This window comes from Phoenix dactylifera, chromosome 5 (assembly GCF_051530095.1).
Source record: "Phoenix dactylifera cultivar Ajwa chromosome 5, Ajwa_hap1_PhDact_Kaust_v1.1, whole genome shotgun sequence".
NCBI lineage: Eukaryota > Viridiplantae > Streptophyta > Magnoliopsida > Arecales > Arecaceae > Phoenix > Phoenix dactylifera.
The window spans coordinates 36,388,649-36,416,178 of NC_143194.1; the positions used below are offsets into that span (position 1 = coordinate 36,388,649).

The 27,530-nt window shown below is 39.7% G+C and overlaps 2 protein-coding genes across 7 annotated transcripts; one reads left to right on the top strand and one right to left on the bottom strand.

Annotated features, from left to right (window-relative positions):
• The first annotated feature begins 1,866 nt into the window (after positions 1-1,866).
• LOC103702027 (heterogeneous nuclear ribonucleoprotein 1-like) lies at positions 1,867-12,251 on the top strand. 4 transcript variants are annotated; one of them, XM_008784306.4, is made up of 7 exons: positions 1,867-2,012; positions 2,136-2,430; positions 2,614-2,654; positions 9,315-9,478; positions 9,568-9,670; positions 9,741-9,910; positions 11,705-12,251. In XM_008784306.4, exons 2-7 carry the CDS (start codon positions 2,162-2,164, stop codon positions 12,056-12,058), a joined length of 1,101 nt encoding a protein of 366 aa, XP_008782528.1. In that variant the 5' UTR covers positions 1,867-2,012; positions 2,136-2,161; the 3' UTR covers positions 12,059-12,251. The 4 variants fall into 4 exon arrangements, with proteins under 4 accessions (XP_008782528.1, XP_008782527.1, XP_008782526.1 ...); XM_008784305.5 differs by having other exon boundaries at positions 1,896-2,025; XM_008784304.5 differs by having other exon boundaries at positions 1,902-2,040.
• A 2,670-nt stretch (positions 12,252-14,921) lies between these two features.
• On the bottom strand, positions 14,922-23,667 carry LOC103702029 (receptor-like serine/threonine-protein kinase ALE2). Of its 3 annotated transcripts, none has more exons than XM_008784308.6 (15): positions 22,978-23,667; positions 20,591-20,719; positions 20,360-20,497; positions 20,142-20,243; positions 19,934-20,068; positions 19,686-19,814; positions 19,389-19,610; positions 19,194-19,277; positions 19,042-19,113; positions 18,859-18,954; positions 18,337-18,708; positions 17,600-17,884; positions 16,510-16,896; positions 16,046-16,289; positions 14,922-15,963 (listed from the first exon to the last, which is right to left on the bottom strand). In XM_008784308.6, the coding sequence occupies exons 1-15, from the start codon at positions 23,054-23,056 to the stop codon at positions 15,321-15,323; spliced, it is 3,117 nt and encodes a 1,038-aa protein (XP_008782530.3). In that variant the 5' UTR covers positions 23,057-23,667; the 3' UTR covers positions 14,922-15,320. The 3 variants fall into 3 exon arrangements, with proteins under 3 accessions (XP_008782530.3, XP_008782532.3, XP_026658399.2); XM_008784310.6 differs by having other exon boundaries at positions 19,458-19,610; positions 22,978-23,643; XM_026802598.4 differs by lacking the exon at positions 22,978-23,667 and having other exon boundaries at positions 20,142-20,271.
• Positions 23,668-27,530: the final 3,863 nt, after the last annotated feature.

Genomic DNA, 27,530 nt, shown 5'->3' on the forward strand with positions numbered 1-27,530 from the left:
TGCTCCCCATCACATTGCAGAGCTCAAAAAGTTATCTTTTTTTAAAAAAAATAATATCATCTCAATGAATCATCATACGGCCAAGTTAAGCCTCTGAAAATTTGGCACGCTCCTAGATCTTTTATTCTAACCTCTCTATGTGATGGAGCTCACTCCTACATCTTGTTTACTGCTTTTTATAATAGCCAAAATAATCCATATTGAGTTTGGTGATCTTTTTAAATTATTATTAGAGATTACATAATTTGTTAATGAGATTGGTGACAATAAACGAGGCATTGCATAATCATTCTGCCTCTTCAGGATGTGCAAATGCAAATGCCATAAATACATAACATTAGGGCTTAACTTAGCATTATAGAGTAAGCGACCGACCAATAGTTCCGAGATCTTCCTTTCCTCCCATGCCGAGCTACCTGGGCTTATGGGCCTATGCAATTATGTTGACTAACCATGGATAAGTCTGATTCCCCCACCGTAGCCGCTCTTCAGCCGTTTAACAAGCGTCATAGAGATTCCCCGATATTCGAAGTGAGCAGGCGATTAATCAAAAAAGTACGGGACCTGCGCAACTGATAATGCTTATGCTGCCGAACCGGGAGGGACAAAGAGGCTGACATGCCTTATTTAAAAAATGGAAAACACGTCTTTCTGGGTGGGGGTATTTAATCCTTAACTTCCTTATATTGCACAGGATACCATCTCTTTGAGTTCCAGAGAGCCATGGATGAGATAATAAAGCCCCTAGCCTATTTTGCAATTGCCTACATTGATGACGTCCTTATCTTCAGCAAGGCAAAAAGTTTAAGTCTTCGCCGTTTGAGAACACCGGAGGTTCGGGGGGTGGAGCCCCCTGACTCTGCCTTTCGAATCCGGTTGTTAACCTAAAACCTAATCCTCCCGAGAGGGGCTTTGGGAGGGAAAAGTTCCATAACCAAAGGAAGCGGAGGGGGTTCGGGGGAGGGGAAACCATCCCATCCCCTAATATCCCGAAAGTTTTCGAACCTAAGCTTCACTGGATAGAAGTACCCGCTTTCAATGCATTGAGACTTCACCGATTGAGAATATACTTTGAATAGATGGTAACAAGAAGGCATTTTCACTCTATTCCTAGTAGGCTTGGAAGAAAGCAAAATATCCTTCGGTTTTCCATATGGTTAGTAGGGATTCAATGATCTAGATAACTTGATAGGTGCCTCTATGCATGCAAACCTTGAATGGAAAAACTAACAATCAAATCTAATCCTTGTCTCGCATAGAGTAGATTATATGAACAATGTAGCTTAAATGAATATCTCAACTTTGCGAGCAAAGTTGCTTGTAAGAGGCGACTCTCCCTCCCTAGTTACCTAAATTGAATTCTCTAATATGAGATGAAGTTGTGAAAGGACAAAAAAAACAATGTCAAAAACAATAATAAATTGAGGATCTTTAATAATTAATTCTTTTTGTAACTAAGTTTTACAATGTATTATGGTTGATTTGCAAGTATACATGCTAAAGAGGGCAGATGGAAGTGTGTCTCTGTTTTGAAAGGTGATAGTGCATAACGTAAGGGGTGTTATAACTTTCTCAGTTACACTGATTAATGTTTTCTCTCTCTTTTTTCTTTTTTTTTTTTTCCTTTTTCTTGTCCTTCTTCCGTTTTTTTTTTTTTTTGGTTCCGCGCGATGGTATTATCGAGGCCACCTAGGAGGTTCGGAACATAATAAAATATCTTCCCCGGCTTTAGCAGCCTACGAGCGCCGACGGCCAAGATTGATGAGCTGGGGCGAAATCCTTAGCTAAGTCGGTGAAGGCTCGTGTAAGTTAAAACGGTGACGCGGTACAGATTAACCTCCTTCTCTCACACCGTGACACGTCACACACCCCACCGCATTTTAAAGCAGGGGCCTCCGCCCGCAGGCCGCAGCATGTCATCGTCTTGGCTTTGTCTTCCATCACGCCAAGAATTCTCTCCGAGGAAAAGGAATCGAGATCCCACCTCCAAATCGATCCATCTCCAAATCGTGGTATAAACCTTAGGTAGATAAGGGGAAGGTATTTCGATCGGGCATCAATTTCTCTAGGGTTTTGATTTCCTGAGGCTTAGATCGCCGCTAGGGTTTAGCGGAATAACCTTTGCTCCTTTGCAGGTCTGGTAGGTAGAGGAAAGAGGCCCATGGAGGTCGCGGAGGACATGCCGAACGCCATTAGCGGCGTGGATGAGGTAGAGGAGGAGGTAGAAGAAGAGGTTGAGGAGGAGGTAGAGGTCGAGGAGGAGGAGGAGGAAGAAGAAGAAGAGGGACGTGGTGGTGGAGAAGGAAAAACAAAGGAAGGAGGGGGAGAGGAAGGAGAACAAGGAGGAGGAGAGCCTCTGGGAAGGGGGATAGAAATGGTAGATAGTGTTGGCGAGGAGATACAGCCGGATAGCAGTTCCTTTTCGTCAGGGTTAGTAGTGAGGTCATAGGTTTCTTGTAGATTTTTTGGATTGAATGTTTGAGCTTGTGTTAGATTTTGATATTCCTGGATCTAGGGTTAGCGGTTGGTCGGGCTCGCATGTTGGCCCAATCAAATGCCGCTGGGGTGATTCGGGGAAACAGAAGATAACCCTAATTTTTTCTTGTGTGATAGAAAAATCTTCGTTGGAGGAGTCGCGTGGGACACAACTGAGGGTATGTGCCATTTCTCTATTTAAATTCGTGTTCCCCTTCTGCGTTTTTTTTTTTGTTAAGAACAGAGATTCACTATGTTCCTGCATTTTTTTGTTTCTTTTTTTTATGTATCTTCACAAGCTCCGTTTTGTGATTGAATAATTCATGCTTGCTAAGATTTGTGCATATGTGGCTTGTTGTCTGATGCTAATACATGAGGCACCATAAATTATCTGATGAGAATATATTCTGCGGAGCTGAGCTTCTTGTTTAATGGGCAGTTGCGCATAGAGTCAGTCAGCTTAAACTTCTTGATGTTTGCTTATTGCGTATTTTCTATACTCTAAATATTTTTGTGTAATTGCTATGTCATGAAATTTAACAGTCTTTTCAGCAGTACATTAGATCACTCCATAGTGCATGAAGGAAGCACATGATGAGTCTCAAAGGAGTGCCCAAGTTTCCAGACTGCAATCTGTTTGGCATTTTATGAACTCAGAGGCTCGACAATCATTTTCATGAATGATTCTTTATGTTGGAGCTAGAGTAATCCTGATCATGCGTTATAGATGCCGATTTTATATGTTAACTTTAGTTAACTCCATATATGCATTGTAATTTGAACTCGGTTTTGTTATTGGGTTGGTTAGTTTGAAGTTTGAACTGTAGCCAACTCTATGTATGCTCCAGCTTGAGGTCACATGGCTTTGATTTAAATGGACTATGAAAACATTGCCACATGTTTATCTCTAAGCAATTAGCACTTTATATGCAATGCAAAGATGATGTATCTCAGGACATAGTTAAGAAGTTGTACTATATGTGCCCCTGTGATTTATTTTTTAAGTTGAGCTGTAGATTTATGGGAAACTTTCACATACCACATAAATTTTCTTTTTCTTATATAAAAAGTGTGGCAGAAAAAATCTTGTGTTTCATATTGTTAATAAGTGAAGAAGATCGACTAGTATTAACAAATTTTATCACATAAATTATCATCAACACTTAAATTACAGTATTATCTGAATGTCCTGAAAAAAATTAGGGCTTGACTTCCCAAGTCTTGACTCGGCAGGATAAACACCAAACAAATGCTGCCCCAAAGAGCTTTGAATGTTTCCAAAGAAGCAAGATATAGTACAAGCAATGCCTGCATTTTTTTTTCTTACTTGCTCTTATGTCACATGGAGATTTGTTGCTTCAATGCATGGCTGTGTGCTTGATAAGATGAACATCACAATAACAAGATGCACTAACCTTCCTCCAGAAAAGGTGGGACTATAAATGTTACAAAATGAGTTTTGCAAAATCATTAGAAAAATAAGTCGTGCTAGCATTAGTTTCATTGTGCAAAACAAATAGTAAGGAAAGGCTGTTATTCCTGGATCTTGTTTAACATAAAAGTGTGGCTAAAGGCTTCTCTGAATTTCCATAATGCACCTGTGTTTGGCATTTGATAATATCAACTTGATTTTATGTGTCGCTTTTGAATAAGTAGCTTTACTCTAGTCAGATTATTTGGTCTTAGAATATGATTTTTGGTTATGGATCTACTGCAGTGGCTAAGTGAGTTTAAACTGCAAACATGTAATATATGCAATCTAGAACTTTAACAATCATATAGAGATAGGCGCTTGACTTGATGGTCAAGAAATTTAGGGGGCCAAAAATTAGGGGTAGATTTTCAGTTAAGTTGAAAATTAGGAGTAATTTTAGTTTCATGTTTGAGAGCGTAAGGGTGCAGGAGTATCTTGTTCTATCTTCCTTTGCCTTTGAAGAGGGGGCTGCAAAAGAGGTTATTAAGGGAGAGAACTGCCTTTTGGACGGTCAGACGCCAGCAAATATCTAGTTGGAATAACATGTCTTGTTGGGGTATGCTGAAGGATGCATAGAGATAATGTTCCAATCTTTTATAAGCTTCTTCATTTTAGGAAATGTTCTGATGTGCTAACCAATGCAAAGTAGGATCTGCATTACAAACCAAAAATAAAAATGGCGAGGCTTGTTAGTTATATTTTATTCACGACCTCTGTCTTAATTAATAGCTTTCATTTCAGACATAAGTCTCGTTGTGTGGGGCCATACATCTTCCCAAAGCCAGCATGTATGCCATGTCATCAACATGAATTCATATGGTTACCCTTGTTCAATTTGTTAAACATGCTATGTTGTAGTTAACCAGTGTATTCTATACATGCATAGAGAATATACCACCAGTCGGTAATGAGTTAGAATTCATTTAAAGATCTATCTGATTGACAAAGCATCCTGCCATTTCACATATTGTACAATTTCATTGCTGCATATGTTGATTTGCTATTCACCTTGTTGTAAACGGATGCAAGTGCTGTAGAGTTTTCAGCTACATATTTGTTTCCAGAGGGTTCTTGAATTTGTTGCTTGCTCAGTTCTCTTGGCTATTGGTGTAAAATCCTATGAATAATAATACTATATGTTCAACATAACCATACATTCTTCGTTGCAGTCTTTCTTCAGATCTTAGCATATCTAGTGGATAGGTTTTAGGTTTTCTTCAACCTATTTTAAATGCGGTTTCTTAATTTTTTTTTATACAAGCATCTGCTTAGTTATGTGCTTTCCTTTAGTTGGACCCAAGATAAGCAGCCACAATATGCTTTCCTGTCTATTGCCCTTTATTGCTAAGCTATTTTTTCTTATGATTTTACAGGCTCAACTTACTAGCTGATTACCTTTTTCATGACAAAATTGTTTGTTTTGTCTGAATTTATTCAGTTCTCAATGTCACGTTGCTGAAATTCTCCCACTGACATTTGCGTGTTGGCGGTTGTGATCATAAATAATTTTTCTGTGGATGAACCAGAAAACCTCTATATAATGTTCAAGATGATCATAAAGATATGAGGCTTCCTATGCTATGGTGGATTTGGGCAGAATGAGGAAACTTAGAATGACTCTAGCAATATTGATACTATGGGAACTGAAGAATTATGCAGAATGAATAAACTAGTTAACTGGGTTAACAAGAATGATTTTATAGCATAATTCTGGGTAAAGTACAATAGACCTCCTTTACCTTTCTGGCAGAGTGATTATCTTATTTTAGATGGTTACACTACAAGGATGTTCAAGTATTCTGTGTAATGCCCTATTTGTTTCTGGCTTAAATTGGGTTTAACTTGGTTGCTAATGGTTGTTGAGCATAATTAAGGGGCTATTCTACCCTGTAATCCATGATATCTCTGAAGCAGGCGCAACCTCGAAGTTTGAGAACTGATTCAGATGGTGTACCGAGGCACAACAAAGTCCCAAACAATAAGGAGGGAGGTTGGGCTTGTGTTGAAGGTTTCAAAAAGAGGAGGGAAGGTACTCAGTAAATCTGAATAATGTGTGGATTGTGAGCGCATTTTATTTTTCTTAAGAATATAGGAAGAGTTTTCAATTTTGACTGTAATGAGTGGCAAATCAGAATCTGTAAAGCTGATTGAAATGCCATGTTAATGTCACAATACAACACTCATGGTTGAACACCAAGACAAACATTCTGTGTGAGGAAATGACCAATAGAGCAGACATCCATGATACTGTTCACCTCTGTAGCACTGTTTTATTGTATTTACTTTTTCATCTGCTTTTGGAATGCTTCTGTATTGTATATTAATTTCAGCGAAAATTGATAGATTGTACTTGAAGAGGATGGGATGCTGTTCTAATTCTATATTCAGAACTACTTTACTGCATAGTAGGGAGCTGATTTTGTAGTAATAGTTTATATGCCTAAGCCTATCTATGATTTCCTCATTTAGATTTTGAGAATAAATATGTCAGATCAAAATCCATGTGTGAGAAGATATCTCATTTCAGTAGACATCTATGTATTATAAATGGAGCCATTTTGAGCTTATGTGTTTGGTGCGATGTGGGCAGAAAAGTCAAGCTGGAAACTGGAAACATCACATTTGAAAGATTGGATTGATATAGAGCAGATACCCGAGAAAAATGGCAATAGAGAACAACAAATTGCAGACATGAGAGAGAAGTCAACTTGAGAATATTCCCTAATAGCGGAACATTTGTGAGATGAAGAAGTCAACTCGAGAATATTCCATAGTAGCAGAATATTTGTGAGATCAACTAGTTTGGATAATTCCTCTGGCATCAAGTTTACTGACTGCCTTCTTCTTGTTTGAAACATTTTCCCTAATCATTCTGATTGTGTGACCAAGCTATTTTTGCATAAGATTGCTGTGCATTTTTTTTTCAATTCAGTATAGCATACTGAATGGTATAAATTGCTAAGAAAAATACATTTATCAGATTCAGACAGCATTATTCTAACATCAGGCCTAACCTAACTTCAGGTCTAACCGACTATAGTCAGAACGGTGAGAGAAAAAGTGAGGCTTTAGATCAGAATGGATGCTTGAGGATTAAGGATGGTAAAGAATATATCAACAGCAGCGAGTGAATGGTTATTTGGGTATTTACTTCTAGAAGTTGTTTTTGGGGAGTGCAGATGGTGTAATATGTAAATTGATACATAGAGATGATGGTGGTATATCAGTTGCACTAATTTGATTAGTATAATACACTTTGCCAGTGAAAAAGACACTGGGGCTGGATGGTTACCAATTAAATTATGTAAATGATGGAATAGCTGACTTGTTTAACAAATGATGTTGTCGAGGAGACTATGTTGAATGAATGGATTAAAAAAATGTTTTTTATGTCCCTCTATAAAATACTGGCCTGCCTACATGAAGTTTAAAATGTTGCTGAAAGACAATTTCCCTGTTTCAATGGGTGTTTGGTATTAGAAGATGTACTCCAGGGGGCATGTGCTGAGAAGGTTTGGTTCAAGTGCAATTGTGGTTTGCAGACTTTCTCATTAGAAAACAGATGCATCTGTTCTAAGAATTTACAGGTGGATTTGGTCTTATAGTGCACTGTTGTTTAATGCAGAGATCATGTTAAATATCTCAGTATACTTTTCTTTTTAAAAATAGCCAATAACTTTTTAATGTGCCTCCAGATGACAAAGTGGAAAGTGGCATGTCTCTCAAGCCATAGTGCAATCAATCTTGAGTTTGTTACTCTTAGTGTATCAACAATGGTCAAATGCTTGTCTATTTGTGTCAGCCATCAAGAATGCTTTTGTTTCCTTTGGTATTTAAAGAACTACAAATCATGGAGAAATTGACATTTCAGCAATGGTATCTTGAAATTGAGCATACAAGTAACAATTAAAGCTGCAATAAATTACTAGGTGGATGATGTTCATTTTGATAAAAATAGGACTAATCTAGGAGGAGGCTTGTTGTTTGTGACTATGATGCTGATTTTGTTTTTTATGTAATGTTCTTTTTTTTTAATGTTTGATGGTTGTTAAATTAATGCAAGATATACGGATGAACTTTGGAAATAATTTTATCTATAAAGGTACCATGTTGTGATTTTCTTAGTCACAGCAGAAGGGGGATATTCACTGGAAGTTCTAGGTAATGTGGCTTGTTAAAACCAACTGATGTCGCAACCTTACCTTCTCATGTGGAGAGGCTGTTTTCATGTTTTGAACCCGTGACCTTCAGGTCATAATGGAGCAATCTTATCATTGCACCAAGGTTCATCCTCTTCTATATAATGGTCTAGTACTTTTTATTAGATGGTTTTATTTAAACAGAAAGTTTGTCCAAGTTAGTTTATTCTTTGTTTTCTAAGCAGGGGTGATGCCAACCTTAGAGAGGTGCGAGTCCTTTGTATGAGTTTTGAATATTTTCAAACCTCCTTATTTGTCTAGTGGCTACGGTCACCATGCGTGTCGGTATGTGCATGCCTGTCAACGTTTCACATGCTGGCCTTCACTGGCCAGCATGTAATGTGCCGGCAGTCATGTACTGTACTGGGCAAATACGGTCACCTGGCATGGGTTGGTATGGCATGTTTTTATATATATTTAGTTTTAAATAAGTGTGTGTCTGTGTATATATATTTTCTTTGGGGGTGGGAATGATGTAGCATCTGTGCTGGTACAGCATGTGACATGCTAGTCAATGGCTGGAATGCCCACTGGCGCCGGTGCTAGAATCCTTTGTCGTGTGTTCATGCGTTGCTATTCAGTCGTAGCACACCCATCTCCCTATGGAGGGATTTGGTTACAAGTCCCTTCAGTAGTGGATGGATGACAAGGAACACATGCTGGTTGGCGAAGTAGTGTGTATTGTGTGCAGTAGGTCTCAACTGGAGCATGCTGGCAATGTTGTCAGATGCTGGTTGCTGCATGAACCAACTTTTAGGTGGTCTGTTTGGTTTTAACAACAAAATTTGCCAGAAACTACTTGTTTGAATTAGTTACCTGTTTGAAACATACATGAAAACATGATTATTTTAAAAAAGAATGCCCAATTAATGAAAATTGGATTTCTTATTTTATTGATGTTATCCTTACAGTGGCTTTCAGACATATATTGGTGGGGCTAGTTTTGATTTTGGTAGCATCATTGATTCTATTGTTTTCCCATTTCAAACTCTGCATTGTTACATAGATCTATAAATGTTAGGTTACAATTCTTGTGATAAAATTAGTGGAATTGTGTCTTCTTACATTCTCTATCTAGATTGCTGTCCTATAAGTTCTTTTTTTTTGCCCATATGTTATATTTAGTGGCCGCTCGTTCGCCATGCTGCTTGTTTTTTGTGTTGCAGAGACATTCTCCAAGCATTTTGAGAAGTATGGGGAAATTACAGACTCTGTGATAATGAAGGATAAGCATACTCATATGCCTCGAGGATTTGGGTTCGTAACATTTGCTGACCCTTCTGTTGTTGACAATGTCTTGGAGGATGAGCATGTTATTGATGGGAGGATGGTAGGATTAGCTTTTGTCGTACAGCTTGCTATATACATTTTATAGGACCTCAATGAAATGTTGGAATCTTATGATGCTGCTGAACTCAGGTAGAAGTCAAAAGGACAGTCCCAAGAGGAGATCTGCCTTCCAAAGCAGGGCTTAAGACAAAGAAGATCTTTGTGGGTGGAATACCTCTATCTTTAACTGAAGGTAGCAACTGCACTTTTAGACTTATGATCTGCTCACTTGGGTAAGCAATTTTATAATTTAAATCTCTCAGATGAGTTGAAGGAGCACTTTGCCTCGTATGGTAAAGTAATTGAGCACCAGATAATGCTCGACCATAGTACTGGGCGTTCACGAGGCTTTGGTTTTGTTACCTTTGAAAATGAGGAAGCAGTTAAAAAGATCATTTCAGAAGGCAGAATGCATAATCTCGGAGGGAAGCAGGTGAATTAAAATTTTTGCTTGACCATGCTTGCAGATCTTTTTTCTTGATCACATGCTTTGAGGTTTTCATTGATGTTCCATGACTTTGTTCTGTTTATTTGTATAGAACAATATCCAACAATTGAGAAAATATAGAAAGCTCTAGACAATATAAATAAATACTCGTATCATGAATTCTGGAATAGAGATAATGCTGAGAAAATGGATAATTGTTAATAGCTTTAAAGAAAATCAACTGAGATTTTTAGATGTGACCGCCTCATTCCTGTAGTGAGAGCAAGAACCAAACTCTTTGGGCTTGGGCTTGAATGTTGGCTATATGTTTGATATGGTACGACACTTAAACATTGATTGAACATTTATGGATAACAAATTAGCAAACTAGAAATATTGTAAGATTAGTCTAGATCCGAATTATTAACTTTTTATCTTAATTTTGCCCTATCGGCTGTTTTTGAATTAGAATATAGGTGGCGTTTCGTGACTCAAATAAGATCACTAAGGTGATCTTAGATCACCGGAGATTCGTATCTTGGGGTAATTTGACCCCGATGATCTAAGATCATTGCATTTGATATGCTATCTTCCAGTGATAAAAATCGTCGGGTATCCACAAGTAACCTATTTAGTATTCTATAGAAATTCAAGATCACTGACCATATAATGCCAAAACTATATTCCATAAAAATATATTTACTAATCATATATAAATATATATTATAATAAATTATTAATATATTAATTTATTATATTCTAAATATATATTTATTGATCCTATAAATTATTAATCTTATAAAAATATATTAATTGCTATTATAGAATTAATATTTTCATTTCTATCTTTAATATATTATTAATTTAATACTAATATTTAGTTTGCTTAGGAAAATAAGGCGAATAAAAGTAATATATTAAATAATTTCTTATTGTAAATATAAAATGCAATAATATATTTCTATTATAATTTAAAAATATAATTGAATAATAATATGACAATAATATGATTAATAATATATTATGATATAATATATCATAAATACTATATATGTAGTATCAATATAATATAATATATAATATTGATATAATATAATATATAATATTGATATAATATATTAATAGTATATTGATATACTAATTTTTTCTACTAAATTGATGGATATTTTTGTCCCAAAATTTCAGTCCGAGATCACTGTTCCGAGATGATCCTGGATATCCATCCTCAAGAACGAGTTTCTTATCACCGGGTTGGGCGGTGATTTGAGTGGGAGTGATTTGGAATTACTGCCATGTGGGATCACTATGGTGTAACTAAATACAGTATTCTCATCACCTCCATTCATATCACTCTTGATTTTGAATTATCACCCTAAACCAAATGCCCTCCATACTGAGCACAATGCTAAAGAAAACATGTGCATGTCTTTGTCAATAAAATGTACAATGAGTAAAGCTTCATGAGACATCGTTTGGGTGTTCCGCAACCTTGCACGCAGGATGCACCATGTCATCCTGGGCTTTCTCAGTTCCTTGTGTTGGTCGTTTTATTTGATTTCCATTGTTTCAGTCAGAGTGTTAGGGAAAATCTGACAGGATAGGCCAAAGAGAGCATTGAGGGAGAGGCAGAGAGGTCCTCCTTTTTCCCATGGTGATTGAGCCTCAGGACCTCTCTTCTCCCTCCTCAACCCACAGCACATCACCCAGCTTCTCCCCTGTGGGATGAACAATAACCATTTCCTGATATTGCCCTGGATTTGTGGAGGCTTGTTTGTAACAGTGCCTTCCTGACTGCTGCAGGTTGAAATTAAGAGGGCTGAACCGAAGAAAGCTGGTGGAGATCCCGGAAACAATGGGAGGGTTGGTCATGGCACTGGTGTTGGCATTGTACCTGGTTTCTATCGGGGTGGCACTTATGGATATGGAGGTGGTTATCGATCTGGTGGCATCTTTTATGGTGGAAATTATGACTATGGTTATGGTGGGGTTGGTAGCTATGGTGCAGGCTTCAGCTCTAGCTACGGCGGACGCTTGTATGGAAGCGGTCGATATGGTAGTGGTACTGCATATGGTGGCCCAGCTGGTTTCAACGGGGTATACGGTGGTTATGGTGGCAGGGGATACGGGAGAAGATACCACCCCTATGGAAAATAACATCTTGATACAATCATGTTAACCAAGTTTTACTATAATCAGTTTACTGTGCAATTCACACCCGACTTGCTGAAATCAACTGGTACTATTTTTCATCTCATATTAACTTGTCGCTGTAGAATGACGTTGCCTATAACATTTTGGTGCATTCGGAAAATGTAATTCTCTCTCAGCTGCTCTTTACTGTGTTTTACTTGCTCCGTAGTACTTCGATCCAACATTTTTAGGGCTACATACCGTACTCTGTGATTAAGTTATAATGCAGGCTTAGCATTATGAGTTATGATCGCTTGCTGGACTTGCATATTTCCTTCAAACCAGTCATGATGTACAGGAGCGTTGGGAATCATGACTTTTTGGTGTTCTGATGGATGCTCGGGATTTGGTGCCAATTGTTATCGAGCTGAAGAGCTAACTGTTTGATAATTGTGATTCTTTGAGGTCTATTATTAATGTTGCATAAGATTCATGCCTGCTGAGATACTGGCAATCGCTATTGTTCAGTTTGTTTGCTTTAAAACAAGTGTCAAGAAAAAGGTGGTTTTCATCAACAATTTTTAAGTAGCCAGATCTTTTTCGGAAAAAAAAAATGAGGGGATCTTCTCTTGGTAAAATTGTTTTAGTTCTTGATCCACTAATCTGGTATCTGCAATACGTGCCGTGCCACGCGCGGCCTTTGCAATCCCATCTTGTAGTTTGGGAAAAATCAACCCAGCATAGCTTTGGAGATCCTCGCTTCGGGATCAGCGTTGTCAACTTTTTCTTTTGCAGGGGGAGGGGGGGTATACTGCGCTCTATGCTTCGTATGTCTCAAAGTCGCGTTTTAGCAGTTGTAGATAATGAATATCATCAAAAATCATACTGTTTGTGTTCATTAAGGGCTTGTTTGGTTCGCGGGAAAAAAATGAGGGAAAATGAGATGCCTCTTGTTTGGTTGAAGTTTTCAAAAGAGAGAGACGGAAAAGTTGTATTCTTATGAAAATATGATTTCCATTTTTTTATGAAAAACTTGGAAAAGTTATTTTTTTCATGAGGCGGAAATCACTCCATCTTATTTTTTCTCAAAAAAACTCTTCAATATTAAAGAGGCATTAAAGACCTAATTTTTATTAAGGGTATAATAGGAATTACACATAACTTTTCTAGAAAAGTGGATGGTCAACCAAACATAAACATTCGGAAAATCTGTTACTTTTCCATATTTAACCAAACATGTCAAAAGTATATTTTCAAGTATTCTTTTCCTAGAAATCTTCTTCTCAAGAATCATATTCCTAAAAGGGAAAATGCTTTCCGCGAACCAAACGAGCCCTAAGTAAAACTTAGTTCTCACCTTTGGGAAGCCAGGTAGCAGCCTGCTAAGAGGGGGAACAAAAAATCCTGCGGGATTGATTCAGGACTGAGGAAAGACATAGTCCAGGACAAAACAACATACAATTGTAAGTAACAATTTGATGAGCATGGGGGAGGGGGGGAAGCTTAGATAGTTTAAACCTAACAACAAAGGGGTAATTTTGAAGATTCTAAACAGATTAGTGATGAAAAAGGCCACAAAGGGGGAACAAAATTTGTAACTACGGAGAATTTCAAGCTTCAATGCCTTCAGACTCATTTCTGGTTGTGTTGGCACATAAGGTGAATTGCTTGCATGTTTTACCCTTCCTTGTTTGAGCCCTAGATAATGATAACCCAACAAATGCTTGATAATTACATCGTCACAACATGACCACATAATACAGTTGATTGATTAGCCAAGAAAATATTCTCATAACTGAGAAATGAAGACTTAACAAATCTAAGTGGATCATGGATTACCATAGGGAATGATTGAAATTCAAACCATAGCAGCCTGCCTATATATTATCTGTTACACAGAATAAAGTAGGTTATTCCAATAAAACTAATAAATAAATTCGGATTGCTTGATTCAAATAAGAAAATAGTGCCAGAAAAATTATTGCGAAGTGCTAGAAAAAGATAAGGGTTGCAAAGAGGGCAGATTGTTATATCAAAGCCCATAATCGAATAATATATATGCATTGCGATGCCTATGACCTTAAAAGCAAAAAGAAAAAAGAAAAAAGTTCCGTTGGCTAATAGACTAAATAGTAAAGGTAGGCATTGGGCCGAGCTGTGGGCCGTGTCAGGCACTACCCGCTTGCTACAGTAACGGGCCGTGCTAGGCACGGCTCATAAAAGGAGACCGAGCTGGGTTAAGAATTTCTGGCCCGCGGGCCGAACCCGGCACGACCCATAAGGGCCTGAGCTGGCACGATTCGTGGGCCAAGCACGGACGGCCCGCGGGCCAGCAAAGAAGAGACAAATAGAGCACTTGCTAAATATTGCTAGAAGAGAGAAATAGTAGTAGTAGAAAAGGAAAGAAGAGTTGGTTTGGTATGATGAGAATGAGGGAGGAAAGAGGTATTTATATGACTCCATTTTTTTCCCCAAAATACCCCTCAAATTAGCCATTTTATGGCTGTTGAGAAGGGCAAAATGAGTAACGGCTATTTTTTTTGGACTCGTGCCTGGCACGGCCCGTGCCGGGCCCGGCATGGCCCGCCACCCCACGGGCCTAGGGCCGTGCCGGGCTTAGCCTTTAGATTAAGCGGACCGTGCCGTTTAGTAACAGGCCGGGCCAGGCATGGCCCATTTGGTCTATGACCTGGTGGGCCTGGGCCAGGCCGGGCCGGATGCCCATCTCTACTAAATAGATCTGTCAATCCCTCATGTGCGAGGTAAATCAAAAAATATATATGAATTGCAAGGCTTTTGATCTTAATCTTAAAAGAAAAAATAGAAATATTTGGCCAATAGACTAAACTGATCAGACAATAGAGATCCAACAGTCTCACGAACTAAATTTGCTGGGATAAGAACGATCTCCTGTGTATCAAATTTTATTGAAAAAAGGTGATTAGAGGAAACTGACAATTGATTACGAGCTCCATGAACATGACTCTTGAGTTCAGAATAAGAAACGCAGCCTTTTCAAATCTTGCAGCTCTCTGTTAAGGCCCCACAAGCAAGCCACGAGCTTAAGCAACACTCTTCAATAAGCTCAAAACAGTAGTTCACCATCTTATTCCGCATTCCCACACCAAGCTTCCCTTTTTATTTCCCCAACAGTTTGCAGACTTTGCTATTGTTGATGAAAAAGTTGTTCATAGCCAACTCCTTGGACCTTTCATGTCTCACTTGCCTTGGAGTTGCCATGCCAGATTTCCAAATACATCTCTAAAGATGAACAGGGATCAATTCTCTAAGGGCACCCTCTGTCCGAACCTGTCTCATACCTGAGTGCAACCCCATGGCCCCTCATGCTTCCTGTTGACAAACTTCTTAGTCTCTGCCAAAATTGTCTTCTCCTGCTTGTCTTCAAAGGACCGGAACTAGAGTGCCCCTGAAAGGAACCAGACTCGTCACTGGTTAACCTTGTTGGCATACTGGATATGTCAGATGCTAATAGAATTCTCTCTGCTTCCAGACTCCACCCCCTACTGACCTTGATTGCTTTCTCTTGAGTCGACGACCCCTGGCTGCAGCTTTCAGGTCCTCTATATTCATTGCACTCGTTGCAGACTAATTTTAAGGCCTGAACTACCTCTCCCATAAATGGACGGTGAGAGACTTCCGGTTGAACGCACATTGATGCAATGGCTGCTACTTTTGCCAGAGTGTCTAATGGTATATTAGTGCCAAGAGCTGGATCAATAATCGCCGCTAAACCATCCACGCTTGTAAGAAGTGGACGAGCCCATGCAACTAGGTTTTCTTGCCCAGGGGGTTTTGACATGTCCACTGGCTTCCTTCCAGTAAGGAGCTCAAGAAGAACGACACCATAGCTATAGACATCGCTCTTAACAAGAAGATGCCCAGTCATTGCATATTCAGGGGCCACATAACTAAAGATAGAAAGAGATCATTTTAAAGATGATATCCAGTTTTTACGAAACAAAAAGAGAATAATGATTGCGAGGTCCTTACCCAAATGTACCCATAACACGTGTGGAGATATGCTCATTCCCCTCCTTCATAGCCGTTCTGGCCAGGCCAAAATCAGACACTTTTGGCATATAATCATGCCCCAATAAAATGTTGCTAGACTTGAAATCCCGATGTATTACCGGAGGGCTTGAATCTTCATGAAGATAGGCTAGGCCTCGAGCTGCACCAAGTGCAATCTTCAAACGGGTGTTCCAATCAAGGAGAGCAGTTTCCTTGTCTACACCTGGGAGCCAACAGAAAATCGAAGTCAATTCTGGAAGAGGATGAAAACATCAGAAATTGCATAATTGAAGAGTACAAATAGTAGCAAGGGCAGTAATCTCTAAGCTCGCAGGTCAACAAGTTGCTGCATAAATAGGCCACAGTCCAAATAGAAGCCAAACAAAAAAAGGCATTTGAAAAAATGGTTACTGACAAACAACATCAAGTCTGTTTTTAGTTACCATGCAAGTGAGATTCCAGACTGCCATTAGAAATAAGTTCATAGACCAGGCAACGGATGTGCTCCTCCGTGCATATACCTATCAACTTGACCAAGTTCCTATGATGCAAACGGCTAAGCATCTCAACCTCTGCCAAAAATTCCCTTCCACCTTGCAAGTCATCTCTCTTGAGAACCTTTACAGCCACCTTGGTTCCATCCTCGAGCACACCCCGATATACACGCCCAAAACCACCTTCTCCAATTATTCTAGAACTATCAAATCTGTTTGTAGCTCTTTCAATCTCAGCGATACTGAATGTTTGTGCTGATCCTTTATATGTGATGCTGGAATTGAAGGAAGCTGATGCTGAACTAGACCTGCTTCCAAGAATCACATGTCCAGTTCCTGCAATTTTTTTGTTGGTGGAGGCAGCATTTATTTTAGAAGAAAATTACAAGAACTATAAATCAACAAAGGCAACAGGACATTAAGAAACAGAACATAGCTGCCATTCATAACCCACCCTTAACCCCCAGGGTGTTTATATTAGCAATAGTAATGCTTTCTGTTACTAAAGAAGACAGTCTGCATTTTTTGCTCAAAAAGATAAACATATTTATTATACTATAATAGGATCCTTGAAAATCTTTAATCTTTTACCTATCTACAAATATCTACGGAGAAATCCATGTCCTCGGACTTGGAACATTCCACTGACAGTCAAATTGATTTCCAATCTACTCTTTTAAATTACATAACTACTATCCTCAGAAGTTGCCATAGCGGTACAATTTAAATGGTAAGGCCATACAGACAACGGACTCAAAAGAATTAGGAAATATATGAGCATGCTTTAACAACCCTGTTAATGAACTAATAAATAGATAGTTCGATGAGATGGGGAATATTTGTAGTAATGCTTCCTTTCCAGCTAACAGATGAAGGTTGAAAGCAACCTGACTTGCAGAAGAAATTAAGGATTTACCACAATAGAAGAGAAAAAAGGGCCATGTTCCATTATCAAGAGAAAATTTAGTCTTAACGGTTCTTCCTCATACATCAATTGACTTTTTAAATGAGCACTCTAAACATTAAGCAATTACTATACCTGATTGCTTTCCAAAATATGGTAGCAAAGTATGTGGAACTCTTGCTGCAGGTAGACAAGTATGATCTCTTCGTTTCACCAACAGAAGCCACGCAGCTCCAACACATAAAATCAAAGCTATGAAAGATGATAGCACTATAACAGCAACTATTCTGCCACTAAGTTTTTTGTTTTGCTTTCTCACATCAACTCCTAGAGGTTTTATTGTCCTTGCATTACTGCTGCCCATTGTCCCATAGCCAACATTATTGTTTGCGGGTGATGCTGGTGGAGATGGAGGAAGCCCTGCATAAATCAGCAGATTCAAAAAGAATAACATTCACCAGAACAACTAAGTGATATTTCAACCACCACACAACTGATAGGGATATGCATTATTCCTGGATCCTGTGTAAGCAATAAGTGATTTGTGTTTCCAATACAAATGACTATAGGTTTGGTTTTCCCACTTCTGTTACTGCAAAAAGGATGGACAGCAACCTGTTAGTGAAAAGTGGCATCTCAATCCCTAGGGTTTTTATGGCCATCCTATATCAGATCCTTTCTTTATGGAATGTTTCAGCAATGTCCAAAATTGGGGGGGAAAGTAGAGAGAAGATCTTCAATTTTGCATATATTGCAAAATAAAAGTTCCTAAGCCTCCATTTAAGGACCTGCCAGGTGGCCTCTTGCCATGTGTTATTGAGAACAAAGTACCGACCATCCAAAAAATGATTATTGAACAAAAAAATGCTAACCTGGATAGAGAACATATAAAACATCATAATCCCCAAAAAGTGATGTTTTTATGACAACCTGCTTTAGCCAGAATTTCTTATAAGTTAAAAGTGCTGTAGTGTTGTCAAATTTGTCTCCATATGGCACCAGATCGACAAGGATATCTGTCTTCTCAAGTTGTTCACTTGCTGCATTTGCTCCCATAATGCGGACCTGGCTTTGTTTCATAAAAATTCCAGAGGCAACTTCTTGGGAAAACTCAGAAACCAAGGGAAAGAATGTGTATAATGCAACACTCAGACGAAGTCCAACTTTAATTGGCAAAACGCAGAAACATGGCGATCTTGGAACAGGATTTGTTAAAGGCTCTGTACATGTCAAAGAACTACAATCTGCAAGCAAACAATAGTAAGTTGTCATTGGTCATGCATATCTAAAGTGGAAATCTTATAAGCCATCGACTTCTCCTTAAAAATTGCTGATCGAGTTAGAAGAGAAGATGACAACTGAATGACTGGCATATGCGCTGGGTATGTCCATACCCAGATTAGGAGGTGGTGGTGGTAAAGACCACACAGGTTGTGGCGATGGTGTCCTTGGCTCCTTAGAAACAGACACAGAAGGAGACGGGCTGGGCCCTGAAAACATGAACATAATCACATTCAAATTTCAAACCAGAAGAAAAGAAAAAAAGATTGAAAAAAAAGGAGAATGACTAGCAATACATTCATTTGGGCCCGAAGGAATTAGCGATGATGGTGAAGGAGCTGGAGCTTGAAATGGAGGACGAGAAGGGGCTGAAAAGTAGAAGAGAGTCAAAAGCTAAAACAATACTACCAATTTTTCCTTCCAGTAATTTACATTTAACATGTGAGACCTTGAAAATAGGGCAGAGGAGCATGATGCCTTCGCCTATTCTTTGGGAACACTGTTGGAGCTGGAGAGACCACAGGGCTTTCAACTAAAACACAAAATGAGCCAAAGTGCTTGATTATTGAAAGCTTACAAGCAGATGTCCAGTTAAAAGTGGACAACTGATCAAAATTATAAAAGACCAGTTATAATATCCAACCTGGTTGGGATGATGGTGGAGGAAACAGGGAAAATGGAGCAGTTGCAGGGTTTCCTACTCTTTTCCTACCTTGTTGCTGGCGACTTGGAATTGCAGGTGCAAATGCAGGGCCATGAGGTACTCGTGCTGCAGGAGGTCGGGGGTGTGAAATCATAGGAGCTTGTGTTGTATTTGATGGCCCCTTAACTTCATGTGGCATAGGGCTGATCACAGGAGAAGAACCTGAAGGCAAGATTAGTCATGGCATGCATCACTTAACATTCTGCCTAGAAGACTTCAAAAGCCGTACCAACTTACCTTTGAAGTGTTTGTTAGTTACAGGAGATATATGGTTGTGTATATCTTGCGGTGGTGCAGCAACTGGCATGCCATACCTCTTCCCATGGCTGACAGGGGAGATATTCAAAGTTGGACGAATTGCAGGTCCTACGCATTATACAACCAAGATCAAGCAAGATCGATAACATGATCAGAAAATAAAACAAAGTAAATAATATATTCCACAGGAGATCCTACAAGATGAAAAGTAATGTTATTATGCTTACGATAAAAATCTCTATTCGGAGGAGGAAGTGCTGCTGATGGAGCTATTCTTGCAACAATTGGTGGTGGAGCCATTCTTGCAATACTTGGTGGTTTGTTGGCGGTATTGTTTGGAATATGTATTGGCGAAGCTGAAGCTGGTGTAACAACATAAAATTAGAAACGCCACCATACATCCACCCATCTAGCTGCTGTTAATTGACAACATACCTGGAGCATGTGGCAATATGACTGGAGAATTACTGTTAGGCGCTCTTCCATGAGCACCACCTTTGGGTGGAGCAAATGTATAGGAAGGAGAAAGGTCATGGGCTGTTAAATGAGTGGGGAGGGAAGGATCCTGATATCAGTAACATAACAAAAAGTTTGTTGGAGTTGTGCGCAAAAATGAGATGTAGCTGATCCAATGGGACCATCTGGTTGATTACCTATAGAAGGAGGTACTGTTCTAGGAGATCTATGCTCCATGCTGACATGATGAGACAGAGGAGGAGGCTGCGGAGATGGTTCCGCATGGATGGCAGGGGGCACGACCTTGATTGTAGGTGGCAATACAGCAGGAGGATCTGAAAGAGATCCTAAAACGTAAACTCCATTTTACCACGAACAAGAGTTTTAAAAGTTGAAATGCCAATTCTTCATGATAGCATCAACATTACCTTTTGGGAGACTTACTGGACTAGGTGCATATGTGCTTGGTGACTTGGTAAGATACACAGGACTGTATGCTCTCTCTTTTATATGTGGAGGATCAGCATGTATGGCTGGAGACAAAGCTACAACAAGCCCTGCAAGAAAAGAGTACTATCAACAAATTCACAAAGTTATCCATTGAAGGATAGATGGGACTACAGCTCTTGAGGGTTGAAGTTCATGCTTATTGCGTTGCTTGCTGATTCAGATATTACCATTAATAGTGCTATTTAAGTGAATGATCCTGCATAATATTTTGAAAATATTCCTTTAAACAGATGATCTTACATGAACATTATCAATTCATAAATGTGAGCTTCAAAAAAACTATGAAAAAAGGTGTATTCAATTGTGCAAATATGAGAATTAAAAAAGTCAGTTTTCCTCGTGCCAAATACATCTGCATATTGGGTCAAGCATTCCCAAGAACTCATCCAACAGAATCACCGCAGAATCTGACAGGAACTCTAAGTCAATATTGGTATATCCTTTTTTCTTGTGCGCCATAATTCCTTGACTCTTTGAAAGTTTAGAGTATCTCAAGCGAACAAAAAATATATTAGAAGATTCTCATGCTTTAGAGTTTAGACATAGTTCAGCGCCTTCTTCCTCCCTACTTAAGACTTCGACAGCCCTCTCATCTGGGTGGACTAATCATATGGTTTCAACAACATATATTAAATAATGGAAGACTAATTGTTTTTGCAAAGCTGATGATGCTATCAAAATCAACTTTTTCAAAGGAGGGAGTGGGGTGAGACTAGCTTCTTTTGCCGTTCCTACCTTGATCACTTGTACTTAATAAAATTTTCACACAAAACTTGCAAATGCTAGCATGGCTAAATTAATGAAATTCCAGGAAAGCTACTAAGAACAAACAAATTCACTGTTCACCATGAAATTTTACAATCTAGAAAAAGCAATCCAACAAATACTACAGGCACCATGAACAGAATGAGTGCATAGTCTGAGGGAATGACAATTCATCAGAGATAATAAATAGAACAGTTTTAAAGAGTTCTACGAGAGTAACTGGTGAATAATATAATCACAAAACTTCCTCTATTTCCCTTGCTTGGTTGGAAAGAGCATCATTGAGCTTGATTGGTGGATTGTGGCTCTGCCTAATAGCATACTATTGACTTTGGAGAAACCTCCATTGTTGTTGCGAAGGTGTCATTTTTTTTTTGTTTTTGATCTTCAAGATACATATACCATTCACTTATGTTATTTAGTGCTAATAAGGTGGTATCCTCCAAAGATGCAATTGAAATGGATTGGATGTTTGGTGGAATTTTAATGTGCAACTCAATATTCTTTGCACTTGTGGAAGAATATTTGCCTTTTTCTGTATGTTTCTTTGTCTCTAAACATGGCTAAGCAAGGAGAGGTATAACAAGAAGATATTTTGTTGGTCACCACTGCCATATTTAAACAATTCAAGATCCACATTTTAGATCAAGTTCATGAACATCAATTGACTGCAAGATTGTGACCAAGGCTACAAGGACCTCTAGGTAAGCGCTGTTTTCACCAAATAATTGCCATCCTTAATTATTTGACAAGTTATCATTTTCATGGGAGACATTATGAACTATGAACCAGTCTTCAAAAAAAAAGGATAGAATATAACCCCATGCACGAATATACAAAAGGCATCTCAAAGAATTTAAGGCCGCAGGGAAGAGACTGTAGCAAACGCATAGTCCTAAACAAATTGAGGCAAAGTGGTTACACCAATTTTAAGGTAAATTGAAGATGACACAGCAATCTCAAGTTTGATTCTGAAAGGAAATAAAGCTTGCATCTCTTGATAATTGGGCGGGCTTCCTAATTCTCCAATGCATGCTGCTCCCTAAGCAAGCCAGAGCACTTGAACACAAAATAGGAAATATGTCAAGGGGATGATGCGCCACTTTTACAAGTTGGAAGCCTCAGCGCAAGATACAGGGTTTGGCAAAAAGAGCATTCCTGAAAGAAGTCACATTTTTCAACCTTGGGCCGGTAAAACATTTCTCCCAGAATGAGTTCAACTAAACATTTCCATTAGACTCCATGAATTCACATAAAAAGCAAATATGTATCAAATGAAGTCAATAAAAGTTAAAATAAATTGAATCGTGCGCAAGATCTTTGGATCCATCTGCAGTGAAAAAAAGTTCTACTTTTCTTCTTCTTTCTTCTTTCCATGAGACATTTCTTGCCATATCAAAACCAACAACACGAGCTGCAACTTTGCGAACCAAAAATTGGACAGCCAGATATGAAAAAGATCCATTATTTCAGTAAACATCAAAAGCGCAGGCTTTATTTCATACGAAGAAATAAACACCTAAATACTGAAATTTGTTACCTCTTGATCCCCAGATTGCTGTAAAAAAAATCACAGTTCCGAGAATCCACCGATGGAGAGTCGTGACTCGCCGACCCATCCTACTGCTTTCCTTTCATAAATTCCGATTTCCAACCCCAAATCGAACAGCCCACAAAGCGCTAGCATCTTTCGTTACACAGCAAACCTTTCATCCCCAAACACACCTCAGAAGAACAAAGGAACCCAGAAAACAACACAAAAGACGTGCCCATTGGGAATCAGAGTTGGGCGGTGCCACAAGAGACAAACTTAACCAAACCCCATGTTGGAAAAATGGATGCTTGGATTTGGGGAAAATTCAAAGAGGGGTTTTCAGGAGAACGGCGAACGGGACCTTCTGCTATTTGAGAAGGAAATCAGCTTGCGAGCAATACTATAATCAAGAGGGATAGCTCCCCCGGTCATTGTAATTAAAACTATTCAAAGAGAACTCCTGAATGAGAATGCTCATCCTCTCTTCTCTGAGACACAGTGCTGAGAGAGTGAGAGAGAGGGAGAATGCTCGTCCCTCCTCTCCGAGGCACAGTGCGGAGAGAGTGAGAGAGAGAGGGGAAGTGTAAGGGCAAGAAACCAGATCCGTAGGAGGAAAAGATTCCGAAGGAAAGGAGCATTGATTTATGCAAGGATTTGGGGTTTGTTTAGCGGGAGGAGGCGTGACCCGCGGGGTTTGGCCTTTTGCTGGATAAAATACCCTTTTGACGGTTTGACCCCTCACATTTCATCGACCTACGATTAGCTCCTCGTTTTGTTTAAAAATTTTCAATTAAATTTTTAGATTCATTAAGTAATCCAATAGGGTCCACTGTTTATCTTTGTTTGCTTGATCTTGTCTCGTGACAGTTTTAAAACCAACATATCCTCCGGTTAGTAGCATTTCTTAACTATGAAAATGTAAACGGCGGGAGTGTTGTGTTGCCTAGGTCGGAAGAGGGACATACGACATATACTGCGAGAGTGCTGTGTTGCCCAGACCAGACACATCTTTTGAGAAGCAAACCAAGCTGCGGATTGATCGCCTTATTTGTTACTCATCATTCTGAGAATTTTTTGTGGACCCATCAGTTATATGTTCCTTCTAGATTATGTAGTGTTTTTCATAGTGATGTAGCTGGCTGTGCTCATGCGAGAGCAATGTAAGCAGCCGATGTGCCAAAAAAAATTATAAACTGCTAATAAAATAATTTTTTATATAGTTAAGATTTAGAAATCGAAGTAGTCCCGTTCCTCCCTATAGTTTGGTTTCGTTTCTTTCTCTCTCTTTTTTGGGAGGTAAAAGAGGTTTCGAATAGAGATCTAGAGAAATTCGAGGGCAATACGAAACATTGGAGGAGGAGGAGGAATAGGAAGGTAAGTGGCTGCAGTGACAATCGAGATATGGTGAGAGAATTTCTAGTTAGTCAAAAAGAGAGAATAATTATGAAATTATTATGAACGGCCTAGATACTTACTTAGTTGTTGCATGAAATAAATATTTTATAGCACACCACCACCATCATAGGAGGTGGTGGGTGTCAGGGCGGAGTCGTGGGAGAGGTGGTGCTATGGATGGGAATTTTGTTGGGAACTTGCTGAGTAGGGGAAGTACTTGTAGGCGAATGGGTGTATATACGATGTGGAATGGTGGCAAGAGAAGGCTACGGAGAAAAGGAAGTTCTCGTGGCTATGGGGAGTAATACCGAAGGGTTTTTTTTTCTTGGTAAATCCGGCGTTTCATATAACTCTTAAATGAGTACAGCCAGCTAAGTCAAAAAAAAAAAATACAAAAAAAATAAGAATATCAGCGATCGTGGACAAAGTCTCCAGAGTGCCTGCTGAGGGTTTCAGGATGTTCACCAAATGAAAGGGACTCCTACAAAAAAAAGAGTGCACATCGAGAAGTGGAAAAATGGGTGCACATCTTTCGTTGCAGGATTCTCTTTTTTTTTTTTTTGGTAAAAGCGGTTACTCATTTCATATAGCTCTAACGTGAGTACAACCTGCTAAATCGCGGGAAAGTAAAAGATGCAAAAAAGGGTGAACGTCAGAAACAGACGTCCAAGTAAAATCTCCGGAATGCCGAGCAACATAAGAGGCGACCCAGTCTGTAGCCCTGTTCGCCTTCCTGAACACATGTCCTATCTGAACCTCGCCCAACAGCAGCACCACCCTACGGATCTCTCGGATGAGGGGGTGACCATCCCCAAGCCGGTCCGCCCCTCGGAGCCAGTCGATAACCACAGATGAATCTCCCTCAAGGCAGACCTGCTCCACACCAAGTACCTGCCACGCATAGGATATACCCTCCCAGGCTGCCTGCAGCTCTGCCCCAACCACTGTGAGTCCTGGCGTGCGCCTCCCTCCTGCTGCTATCAACCTGCCAAGGTGGTCCCTAATCACAAATCCAACCCCTCCAGCTGCACCATCCACCGACCGACTGCCGTCGAAATTTACTTTGAGATAGTCAAGGGGTGGGGGTACCCAAGAAACAAGAGCAAACCGGGGCGCTGAAGCAGCGTGGAGAGTACCCCAGGTGTCCCTGACTATCCCAGAAGAGAATCGAACGATAGCCGCTATAACCTTCCTCGCATATAGCGCAGCTTTATCCACCACCCTCCTCGGGGACAACCTGCTCCCCTCAAATAGGCCGGCATTCCTGTCCAACCAAATGTGGTAGGACAGGTATGCCATCAAAATCCCTGCCTCTGTAGATTGGGGACTCTGCATGGAAGCTCTCAGCATCTGAATCATATCCTGCACAGAGACTATCAAGTCGGGTAGTAGGACCGGTGACCTCCTCCATATCTCTCTGGCTCTGCAGGATTCTCTTCTAGGTCAACAGCAATCGCTACAATGGCCAATGGCATTCTTAAGGGGAGCAACATTTACACCTGGCCCAACAGCAACTACTATGTAAGCTGGCTATGGAAGAGCAAGGAGCCAAAGACCCTCGGTGGCACCGACTACCCAGCTGTTATTGCTGGTAAATGAAAGAAGATCACTAGAGAAGGGAGAAGCTCCTTCTCACCACCACTAGTGAATTGTTGATGTGGCTGCTATTCTCCATGGAGGAAGACATTATTGATGGATTGAGCAACAAAGAGAGTAAGCATCAGCACCACTAAGAACTTCCCTAGGATTTACATCAGGAAATCGGATGGCGAGGCCAGAAACATCACTTACGAAATCATCGGCACCCTTGAGGCATCGATGCTATACAAAGCTCAGAGGTTGGGGCCTCGGAGCCATGCGATTGCACTAGAGCCTGTCATGATTAGAAATCAAAATGACGGCAACAGTAATTTTGTTACTTTTGGTGGTATCTTCACAATGTTGGATGGCAGGTGGGGTTTGAAATTATATTCGATCAGTTAATGAACTTAAAGGATCTGATTAAAACTTTTAAACAGGAAGGGAGATAAGTGGAACTTGGATAAAACTCGAGGGCGGCAAGAGATAAAATTTTTTTCTTTATTGTTTGAATTATGAGATGCTGCAATATCCTCACGAAGGGCTGGAAAGGAAGGTGTTTTGCTGGGTTGGAAAATTCTTGGTCTGTAGCCTACCTACTGCCTTCAGTGGGGGGCGCCAAACAGTTGCGAAGGGACTGTTTCTAGGTGATCCCTGAAGAATCAGACAATCTGGATCATCCATGTCTTCTGAGTTCATATCCTGGCCCTTCAATTTCTGAGCTTTCCGTCCCATGGTTTCTTCTCCAGTGCTCTTACGTCCTACCGTCGATATTCACTAGAGTCACGGTCACACTGTACTACTGTTCACCGTCTAGTGAGCCCAGGCAAGATAGCAACCAGATCTTGTCGGACCCATCAATTAGATACCGTAATTAAGATTCGAGCATTCGTACACAGTGTTTTCTCTGATCCAAGACTTATTTAAGAGGTACTTAAAATTCTTTATTTCAGTAAGTTTGGCAAGACAGATTGGAGTCAATTAAAACAGTTGTTAGAGGAGAAATCAACGTCGGACAATTCAACAACTATGTGCGGTTAAGAAATTTTTAACTGCTGCTGTAATACTGGTGAATTTAGCATCCGAAGATTAAGGATTCGGTGAGATCAAAGGCGTGGGTCCCAGAAGGTCGGGCGGTAAAGGCGCGGGGAGCCTTCCGAGCGGTGCGCACCGCGGTCGTCGGCCCCACTTCGGCTGGATCGAGGACTAGGGATGTACAAAATTTACGTGACGTGCACCGCTACCGACGCATGGATCCGTACGTTGGCCTGCGGTGGAAAAGTCTCCATCACCCTACGGATTGTTTTTTTTTTTTTTTACTTTACAATGCTGCTTATAAAAATCTAGTATTAGCACAGCCAAAAAAATTTAAATAATAAAATGATGCAGAGGTAAAAAATAGTTACATGTCGAGAGGTCCTCTCCCATATTGGGTAGTACGGATTGTATTTTTGGCGTGAATCACTATTAAACCGTCTGTTGGTCGCATCGAAATTTATGCAAGCGGATGAATGATGAGTATGATGAATTCAAAGAGTGCGGTGGATGATTTAATGATAAATTCGTCTGAAAGATAAAACCGCTTT